At 36.0% G+C, this 11684-nt stretch overlaps 1 protein-coding gene across 1 annotated transcript; it reads right to left on the bottom strand.

The window, feature by feature from the left end:
* Window positions 1-201: 201 nt before the first annotated feature.
* On the bottom strand, window positions 202-1119 carry LOC127689960 (olfactory receptor 148-like). Its single transcript, XM_052189532.1, has one exon. It carries the CDS (start codon window positions 1117-1119, stop codon window positions 202-204), a length of 918 nt encoding a protein of 305 aa, XP_052045492.1.
* Between the last annotated feature and the right edge of the window lie 10565 nt (window positions 1120-11684).

Here is an 11684-nt window from a genome sequence, read left to right as displayed (position 1 = left end):
AAAGCATGGGCAATAGAAATGCATATAGGTGCAAGTATGAGATGCTGGCAATTCTTGAAGCAAAACCAAAATATAAAATCCTGCAAATAAGTGTTTTATTTTGTTTGCTGATTTGTTTAAGAGACTGAAACCAGAGGATGATGATATCAAAAAATAATTTTCAAAAATCCATCATGAACTCCATAATTCATTTCTGAACATCTAGGCTAAACTGTGAAACACCCTTCTCAAGGCTCTCTTCACTTCCTTGTTCCTCAATGAATAGATTAAAGAGTTCAGCATGGGTGAGACAATATTATTTAATATCTGCACCACAGCTCCAAGCAGAGGGTTTGGTGTGCGCTGCAGGTAGATGATGATTACAGGTCCATAGGCACAGAGAATGGCTGTGTGGTGGGCACTGCAGGTGGAGAATGCTTTCTGCCTGCCCTCTGCTGAACGGATTCTCAGAATGGCAACCCCAATGTGTACATAAGAGACACAAACACTGAAGAGAAGCATCAGAGCCAGAAATCCAACATTGATGGAACCCACCTTCTGGGCCAACGTATTGTCAGTACAAGCCAGAGGTAAAACTGCAGGAATGTCACAGAAGAAATGATGGATTTGATTGGGCCCACAGTAGGTTACCTGAAAAGTAAAAAATGTCAGAATACCAGACTGAAGACATCCTATCAACCAGGATACCGTGACCAAACTCATACACACTCCAGGTTTCATGATAAGCATGTATCTAAGTGGGTGACAGATGGCAACATAACGATCATAGGCCATCACAGAGTAGAGACATCCTTCAGTAGAACCCAGAAAATGATAAAAGAAGAGCTGGGCAGCACAGCCTTTGTAAGAGATGGCTGGGCTCTGGCCAGAGAGATAAAGTAGCATCTTGGGACAGGTTACTGATGGGAACAACATGTCGAAAATAGATAGAAGTCCCAAGAAGAAATACATAGGTGTGTGAAGGGTAGATGAAGAAATGATTGCTGTAAAGATGAGTGAGTTTCCAAGCAAAGTGAAGAAGTATATAAACAAGAATACCACAAAGAGCAAAGTCTCCAGTCCTTGGGTCTGGGGTATTCCCAATAGGATAAATTCATCCAGCAATGTGAGATTTCCCATGGTTCAGGAAGCCTGTTTTTGATTTTCCCAAAAGTGAAAATATGAGTGCAGAGGTTAATACTAGTAACTTATTTACCATCCTATTTTTTACTTTTTTTCCTTAGAAATAACAATGAAAATTATTTCAAGGTAGTTTGTGGTATCATAGCATAATAAGAATATAGACTTCATATCTGAAGATATATTTTCTCTAAAGCATGAATGGAAACAGACTAAAACCTTAACAGGATAAAATAATAGATGAGCTGAGAAGACTTTGAGTCGAGTCCCAAGTTCCAAGCAATGAGAACATTTAGCTAATTTCCATAATCCATTTTCTAAAATTAACACAAAATGAAAATCCAACCTGGAAAATTGTTCCTTCTTTTTCTTTTTAAAGCATTTGAAATTGCTCAATAACATTCATTAGCGTGCCAAAATATCCATCAAATTTGAACTTTGAGACTCACATTTCTAACCTGAAGTAGGAGTCATCATAAAATGTAATTTGTATATTATTTACACAAATATACATTTATCTGTATATATAGATATATGAATCTCTCTCTCTCTCTCTCTATATATGTATATATATATATGTATTCATATACATATGCATATACCTAATCCTTAGTTAGGACATTTTCTCATATTATAATGTTCACATGATAGTGAAGTTTTTCAAGGTTTTTTTCTTAAGTTTTTAAATTCCCTAGAACTTAGCAGCTATTTTGCACTTATAGGTTTTAGATTTTAGTAGAGCTACATGATATATAAAGAAATAAGTATCACATTATATAATGATATACTATCAATATAATGTCAACATATATCATTATATGTTCAATTTTGACTAGTTAGAGCATTGAAAGATATCAAACCTGGACATCATGGATGCTTAGTGTTTGAAAATGTTTTATTTACCAAAGATATGAAAGTAAGCATGTTTAACATGAGCCAGTGTTCTCAATAAACATTAGCACCCATTTTGCTGTTACTAAAACTAGAACTATATACGTCCTTATACACTGTTACTTCCAGTCACCATGCCATGTTTTGCTTTGTTTCATTTGAATGGAAGTAGGTAACTGAATATGCCTAAAACCCAAAAGTACCTCTGAGTTTGATAAATCTGTTGAAATGCTTGTTTTTTGAAGGTTCTTAGGAATCAGTCATAACCAAACTGTGTTTCACTTTGCAATTTTATTTTATTGAGATAAAAATCATTAAGACATTATCTACTCAACATTGCTATGATATCTAACTTTGATTTCATTTTCACTTTCTCTAATCTTCCCTTACAATTAGTAATTTTTATGTAAAAATAATTTACCTTCTAAAACCTTGGAAGTGATGTCAATACCATCTCCATCCATACATGATATTCTAGTGAGATTGAGTACAGGGTCTGATAGTATGAGTTCCTAAAATTAAGACCATGATTTATATCTACATCTATATCTATATCTATATCTATATCTATATCTATATCTATATCTATATCTATATCTATATCTATATCTATATCTCTCTATATCTATATATAGTTACTTCTTTTTCTCTTTAAAGCATTTTAAATTACTCAATAACATTCATCACCATGCCAAAATATCCATCAAATTTGAGCTTTGAGACTCACATTTCTAATTATATATTATTTATCACATATATATAAAATCTAAATCTAATCTAGCAGTGGGTATTGAAAAGCTAGAATTTGTTCAGTGGGTACATGCCTGAATGTCAAATTGGAAATTATGTCATGAACATAATTGGACCATATGTTCTATGAAGAGACCATTCATGGTTATTACTATATCTCTGTAACATCATATTTTGGATGCTACCTCTATATTTTGACACCACCACATTTTTGAAGGTTCTGAAATGATTTATTTCAACATGGAATGATAGTTAAGAATTTGAAACAATGAACTTCAGAGCTACAACATTCATCTTCTCTTCCCAGATTCTATACATACTGGAGAACACATAGATACCCTTTACATTATGGTGAGTCTGTGAAAGGGAGAGGCAGGCAGAATGACAAATCTTCATAACTGCTGGCAAACAATCATTGTCTATTGGTGAAGGACAAAATATGAAAATAGTAAGGTGGTTGAAGAGTAAAGGAAAGAAAATGTAATTTCCTAAGAAAAGCCACATGAAAATATCACTATTATTTAAATTTTCATATCAACATAAAAAAGCATGAAGAGGAATTAGTATAAAGATTAGTATATCTGAAATACAACAAAAAATATCTTCAAACAACCAGAGTTCTTATAATACATTTATATTGATCATTTTAGCTCTTGTGATAATTGCATGTAGTTTTATGTAAATTTGTATATTAAATATTATATATTTATATAAATTAATAATACATTGTTAAAGTAATTTATTTTCATTATTGTACGAAGTTTATAATGAATGTTTATTGCATTGGAGTCATTGAATCTTGGATACTTTTGGTTCTTATTAAAAGGAAGCTAATATTCTACCCTTTTATTCCTTATCTGGATTTAAATTCATTTTTGTTTATGCAGCATTATAAAGGAGAAGTCATGGTTTCTGATCAATCCAGAGTTCTGGAATGTCATTAGAGTTTTCAGGACAATTAAATCCAGTCTCAATGAATAGAGAAAGCAAACAGATAAGTGAATGAATAAAATTCGGGGAAAGTAATCTTAGCAAGTATAGATGAAATTGGAATGTAGTGAATGACATAAGAACTGTAAAATTGTAGTATTATAGTATATGATTATGAGCAAGAGAGTTATTGCAAATCAAGATTAAATGGAAAAATATTATTGAGAATTTATAGTGTGTTCTCTCACACTCTCTACATATATATATATATATATATATATATATATATATATATATATATATATATAAATGTGTGTGTGTGCTCAGGAAATATCCTTTGTTCCCCATGAAGGTAGCAGAATTTTATTCAAAAGTACAGCAGATGAGGAGAAGATTGGGACACAGGCATAAGTGGCTACTGTATCTCATACAACCCTTATGTCAGGATGATCTCAAAACATTTTAATACAGTTTAATATAATTGACACTAACGACTGACCTCAGTGACATACTTGGGAAACCATAAGCCATATTGTAGCTGATTCTAAAGCAATGGATACAAGATTTACATTATGATTACAATTCAAACAAAAAACCCCATAAAATCCATGAGAAATAACTTCTGTCTCTATTGCAGACTGACATATTCTTTTGCTACCATTTTACAGAATTTTTCTACAAATTCGAGTGTTATTAAAAAAGAAAACAACATATTCTCACCAATTCTATACCCACCACTATGCAATTCTCATAGGAATCACAGACACATGAAAACAGAATGATAATTCAAATAGCAACTTAGAATTGTTATGTAATATAATTAATATGGTTTCCTAAAAGACAAAACTCTAAATTAGAGCACCTTCTAGGATAGAGAAAGCATAGCCTACTCAAATTAACTCAAAAAAATTTTTAAAAACTTATTTAAAAATTCACATGTGTGTATGGTTTGCTATGGTGTATTTGTATGTATACAGACCTGTAGCCTATGTGTGCACATATAGAGGCCAAAGAACAACCTCAGGTATCTTGCCTTCCCTCCCTCCCTTAACTGAGACAGGATCTTTCACTGAATCTGGAGCTTGATGCTCTGGCCATTGAACCTCAGAACTGCCTGTCTCCATGCTTCACACATTGATATTGGTATTGCAGACATTCACTACCTTACCCAATGGTTATATGGATGCCAAGGATTCTAACTGGTCAACTTCTGATTTTTGATGATATACCTATAGGGCTCATAATTTGTAAAGTTTAAGCTTAGCTTCTCATCTTAAGCAAGTATAAAATTGTGCACCAGAAATCTCAATTCAAAGTCCACAGTTAAATTCGCCATTTCAAGCAGATTTTTCTTTAGATCAAATGCTATGCCATTACTACTAAAAGGCAGCACCAAAAGAAAATTCAATCCAAAAGTTGAATTGTCAGTGATTTTCCTCACTTGCTCTCAATTTGGGTAATGTAATATTGTTGTATGAAGTGTGCAACTATAATGTACTTTGAGATTGGATGTTCTTATAAACTTGTGAGGTGCTGTTGTAAATCATACCTGATTTATAGTTGACATCCACTAAATGTGCTTCACTAAAGTGGAACAAAAGTTACAGCATTGCTGAAAAGATTTAAGGAGATGATGTTCTTGAACTGTTTTTATTCTCAGGGTAATACTGCAGAGACTGGGAGTCCCCTACTAATGCACTTGGGAAGGTAATTGTACTGATATAAACATGAACATTTTAAAGTCCAAATGAGATAACTGGGAGAGAGAAGACAGAGCCTAGAGGTGTATGACTAAAGAACAAACCTTTGAATATACTGTATTTTAGATAACATGAAAATGTGCAGATGCTTGTGAATGAAGGCATTAATTTTACAGAGAATTAGGAATACAGTCAGAGAATTTGTCTTACATATCCTTGGTAAAATCTATTACTTTCTCCCTTTGAAGGAAAATGTTTAACTAAATTCTATGACCCTTTCCTTTCATTAAAAGATTTGTTATTTTTAAAAAAAAACAATAAATGATTACTTAACAATGAGTATTGACCCAGTAAAGTCTTCATTTCTCCATGCTCCAAAACACTGAGTGGCAGCAATCACACTGCACATCACACTGGTGGAGGAGGAAGTCAGGACTTTCTCTGAATCTTCATACCATAGGATTTTAAAGTATGAAAAATAAGACTTAAGAAAGAAGGGAAGCAGATTTGTATACTTACTTGATCACTCATTGAGCTGTTTAGTCATTTTTTAAATTTCTTTCTGTGAAGGGGTTCCACACCCCCAAATGATTCCCATTCCATGATACCAGCATTGGATTTGAGATTATTTTTTAAATAGAGATCACAAATGGTCTCTTTTCTTTCATGATCATGCATAAAAGAGTGTATTGCATCCCAGGTGACAGGATGGTGTGTTGTTAGTGAAAGTGAATAGACTTTCTACATTTGTGGTATTTTAAATGATGTCATGGTCTCTCTAGAACCTCATTCATGTTATAAGACCCAAGAGAAGAAGTCTGAGCTCAGGGAGTGATTAAACATGTGTTACTAAACAGACTTCAGTAAGGAAGATAATCCTTAAACCAATTGGCAGTGTCTGAATCCCTGTTGACCCCTTCATGTTCTCTTCTGGGTAGGGGTCTCACTGGACTGTCTGTGCCCCGGAACCTCTGCAAGCTGCTGTGCTGTATTTCACAATGTGTCCCTTGTGGCAGTATTTTCTTTAAATACTTTCTTGGACAAATATTTTCTTGTCTCCTTATTTATTTGATTGTTGAATGTGCCCTCTCTTGACAGATATTTTATCAGATTATACTTTTTCTGTCTGTTTACCATAAAGCACTTATGAGCAGAGGAGCCTCCCTTTGTATACTGAAGCCCAATAAATATTTGTCTTAAAGATACTAAAAATAAATATATTCATTGAATATATATGTGTATTTCATTGTATATATACATATATGTATATATATATTTATATATATACATATATATTATGCATTCATGCTTAAGTTCCAGGGTTTTCATCTAATTATTTCTCCAATAGCCAGAAAGATATGTGATCCCTGATTCACCTAGTTCCAAGTATCTATTGCATCTACTCTCTGGAGGACTTAGTGTCTTTAGCTCTTATTCTGCCAGACCAGAAGATGCACTCATCATCCTTAATATTTTACTGTCCAGACACTTCAATCAAAAAGAGAATCTGTAGATATGAGAACAATTTCCACATACAATGACGGGGACTAATTTTAATTATTGTGACATATTTCAAGGCCATGATTTTTCCTTTTTTTAAATTAATTTAATTATTTTATATATTCTTTGTTTACATTCTAAAAGCTTTCCCCTTTCCCAGTGCCCCCCCCCCCCAATATGTCCCATAAGTCCTCTTCTCTCCATCCATTCTCCTATCTTTCCCACTCCCTTTTCTCTGTCCTGGTACTCCCCTACAATGCTGGATCAAGCCTTTCCAGGATTAGGGTCGTCTTCTTTCTTCTTCATGGGAATCATCAGGTCTCTGAAGAAGGAAATCGAAGAAGACCTCAGAAAATGGAAAAATCTGCCATGCTCGTGGATTGGCAGGATTAATATAGTTAAAATGGCCATCTTGCCAAAAGCAATATACAGATTCAATGCACGCCCCATCAAAATCCCAACTCAGTTCTTCACAGAGTTAGAAAAAGCAATTCTCACATTTATCTGGAATAACAAAAAAACCCAGGATAGCTAAAACTCTTCTCAACAATAAAAGAAGTTTTGGGGGTATTAGTATCCCAGATCTCAAGCAATACTACAGAGTAATTGTGTTAAAAATTGCATGGTATTGGCACAGGGAGAGGCAAGTGGACCAATGGAATAGAATTGAAGACCCAGAAATGAATCCACACACCTATGGTCACTCGATCTTTGACAAAGGAACAGAAAAATATCCAGTGGAAAAAAGATAGCCTTTTCAACAAATGGTGCTGGTACAACTGGAGGTCAGCATGCAGGAGAATGCGAATTGATCCATTCTTATCTCCTTGTACTAAGGCTGTGTTTTTAAAACTAACAAAAAAGACTTTGGGGTCTTTTACATTGTGCCCTACTATTTATTTGCAGCAGCATGGAAGAATGTAGTTTAAGATAAACTTTGGTCAGTTGTGCCATTTAAAAACTTAGCAGAGTAATTTTGTCTTTATATTTCACAGATTTAAGAGAGATCCATCCCATATAGTTACAAAACCCAGACACTGTTTGGAATGCCAACAAGTTCTTGCTGACATGGTGGCCCCAACAGGTCCTGGACTGTCCCCAAGACCTGGGCTGCTTGGTGGGCCATGTGTGTGCCAACCTGGCCAGGAGGTTGTTAGCCCAGCAGACTCTACCGGCACTTTCAGGGAGTGCACACATGCCGCCATCCTGGCCACCTGACAGATCCAATTAACGCTCATAGCCCGAGGTGAACTTTGCAGGGCACTTGGCCTGCCAGTCTTTTGCCTAGACTCGGGCCTGAGCAGCTAGGCTAGCCTTGTGTGCACCAACCCAGTTGGGAGATCGGCTGTGCACCAGAGTGATCAGCACACAGAAAAGGTCCCCGCAGCATACACCCTAAGCACACCCTGAAGGAGCAAACGGGCACCATTTGGTTCACAGACACAATCTGGGAAAAAGCACACTAGAGCTGCAAGGGCACCCAAGAAGAGGACAGCACATCAGCAATCTGCTACAGGGGAAACCCAGCCATCCAGTGTTACAGAAATAACCCCAGAGCCTCTCAGGAGGCTCAAACACCAGCCAGAGACAAGACCAACTAACTCCAGAGAACAAGATGGCAAAGGGCAAATGCAGGAATGCTACTAACAGAAATCTAGGCAATATGGCAGCATCTGAACCAAACTCTCCAGCATCAGCAAGTCCTGGTTATGCCATACACCAGAGAAACAAGATTTGGATTTAAAATCACTGGTCATGATGCTGCTAGAAGAACACAAAAAGGACATAAATGAATCGCTTAAAGGAATACAGGGGAACATGAATAAGCTAGAAACCTGTATAATGGAAACACAAAAATCACTTAAAGAAATTCAGAAGAATAAGGCTCAAGAGATAGAAGCCAATAAAGAAGAAACACACACACACACACACACACACACACCAAAAAAAAAAAAAAAAAAACTTAAAGAAATGAAGGAGAACTTGAGTCAACCGGCAGAAGTCATGAAAGAGGAAACACAAAAATCTTTTAAAGAATTACAGGAAAACAGAAACAAACAAATGATAGAACTGAGCAAAACCATCCTGGATCTAAAAACAGAAGTAGAAACAACTAAGAAATCACAAAGGGAGACAACTTTGGAGATAGAAAACCTTGAGAAGAAATCAGGGGCCATAGATGCAAATATCAACAACAGAATACAAGAGATGGAACAATCTCAGATGCCAAAGATACCACAGAAACCATTGATTCAACTGTCAAAGAAAATGCAAAATGCAAAAAGCTTGTATCCCAGAACATCCAGGAAATCCAGGATACAATGAGAAGACCAAACCTAAGGATTATAGGTATAGATGAGAGTCAATATTTACAACTGAAAGGGCCAGCAAATATCTTCAACAAAATTATGGAAGAAAATATTCCCAATTTAAAGAGAGAGATGCCCATGAATATACAAGAAGCCTACAGAACTCCAAACAGACTGGACCTGAGCAGAAATACCTCCCATCACACAATAATCAAAACCCCAAATACACTAAACAAAGAAAGAATATTAAAGGCAGTAAGAGAAAAAGGCCAAGTAACATATAAAGGAAGACCTATCAGAATCACACCAGACTTCTCACCAGAGACCATGAAAGCTAGACGATCCTGGGAAGATCTCATGCAGACTCTAAGAAAACACAAATGTCAGCCAAGAGTACTATACCCAGCAAAACTCTCATTCACCATAGATGGAGAGACCAAGATATTCCATGACAAAAACAAATTTACACAATATCTTTCAACAAGCCCAGCTCTGGCAAAGGATAATAGGAGGAAAATTCCAATACAAGGAGGGAAACTACACCCTGGAAAAAGCAAGATAGTTCCCTTCCTTCATCAAACACAAAAGAAGATAACCACTCAAATATAAAAAAACATAAAAAATGACAGGAAGTAATAGTCACTATTCCTTAATATCTCTTAACGTCGATGGACTCAATTCCCCAATAAAAAGACATAGACTAACAGACTGGATAAAGAAACAGGAGATCCTAAATTTTGCTACATACAGGAGACATACCTCAGTGTCAAACACAAAAACTACCTTAGAGTAAAGACTAGAAGACAATTTTACAAGCCAATGGTCTCAGGAAACAAGCCAGAGTAACCATTCTAATATCAGATAAAATTGACTTTCAACCTAAAATCATCAAAAGAGACACAGAAGGACACTTCTTGCTGGTCAAAGGAAAAATGCACCAAGAAGAACTTTCAATTCTGAACATCTATGCGCCAAATGCAAGGGCACCCTCATTCGTAAAAGAAACTTTACTAAAGCTCAAAGCACACATTGCACCTAACACAATAATTGCAGGGTACTTCAACACTCCACTGTCCTCAAAGGACTGATCAGGAAAGCAGAAACTAAACAGGGACACAGTGCTGGTGGGGTTGCAAATTGGTACAACCACTCTGGAAAGCAGTCTGGTGGTTCCTCCGAAAACTGGGCACCTCACTTCCAGAAGATCCTGCTATACCACTCCTGGGCATATACCCAGAGGACTCCCCACCATGTAATAAGGATACATGTTCCACTATGTTCATAGCAGCCCTATTTATAATTGCCAGATGCTGGAAAGAACCCAGGTATTCCTCAATAGAAGAGTGGATGCAAAAAATGTGGTATATCTACACAATGGAGTACTATTCAGCCATTAGAAACAATGAATTCATGAAATTCTTAGGCAAATAGATGGAGCTAGAGAACATCATACTAAGTGAGGTAACCCAGACTCAAAAGGTGAATCATGGTATGCACTCACTAATAAGTGGATATTAACCTAGAAAACTGGAATACCCAAAACATAATCCACACATCAAATGAGGTACAAGAAGAAAGGAGGAGTGGCCCCTTGTTCTGGAAAGACTCAGTGAAGCAGTATTCGGCAAAACCAGAACGGGGAAGTGGGAAGGGGTGGGTGGGAGGACAGGAGAAAGGGGCTTATGGGACTTTTGCGGAGTGGGGGACTAAAAAAGGGGAAATCATTTGAAATGTAAATAAAAAATTATATCGAATAAAAAAAGATAAAAAAAAAAACCTAATTGAAGCTTTGGACCAATTGGAATTGACTGATATTTATACAACATTTCACCCTAAAGCAAAAGAATACGCCTTTTTCTCAGCACCTCATGGTACCTTCTACAAAATCGACCATATAATTGGTCACAAGACAGACCTCAACAAATATAAGAAGATCGAACTAATCACATGCGTCCTATCAGATCACTATGGAGTAAGAGTGGTTTTCAATGGCAACAAAAGCAACAGAAAGCCCACATACACATGGATACTGAACAATACTCTACTCAATGACAACTTGGGCAAAGAATAAATGAAGAAAGAAATCAGAGACTTTTTAGAATTTAATGAAAATGAAGGTACAACATACCCAAATCTTCGGGACACAATGAAAGCAGTGCTAAGAGGAAAACTCATAGCCCTGAGTGCCTCCAAAAAGAAAATGGAGAGAGCATACACTAGCATCTTAATGACACACCTGAAAGCCCTGAAAGAAAAAAAAAAGCCAATTCACCCAGGAGGAGAGGAAGACAGGAAATCATCAAACTCAGGGCTGAAATCATTCAAGTGGAAACAAAGAGAACCATACAAAGAATCAATGAATCCAGGAGCTGGTTCTTTGAGAAAATGAACAAGATAGATAAACCCTTAGCCAGACTGACCAAAGGGCACAGAGAAAGTATCCAAATTAACAAAATTAGAAATGAAAAAGGGGATATAACAACAG

The sequence above is a fragment of the Apodemus sylvaticus genome, chromosome 7 (genome assembly GCF_947179515.1).
Source record: "Apodemus sylvaticus chromosome 7, mApoSyl1.1, whole genome shotgun sequence".
Classification (NCBI taxonomy): Eukaryota; Metazoa; Chordata; class Mammalia; order Rodentia; family Muridae; genus Apodemus; species Apodemus sylvaticus.
This window is presented reverse-complemented; position numbering and strand designations above follow the sequence as displayed.

Bases quoted from the DNA above. Each gene is read 5' to 3' on its own strand.
- LOC127689960 (XM_052189532.1), bottom strand. From the start codon at position 1,119: ATGGGAAATCTCACATTGCTGGATGAATTTATCCTATTGGGAATACCC.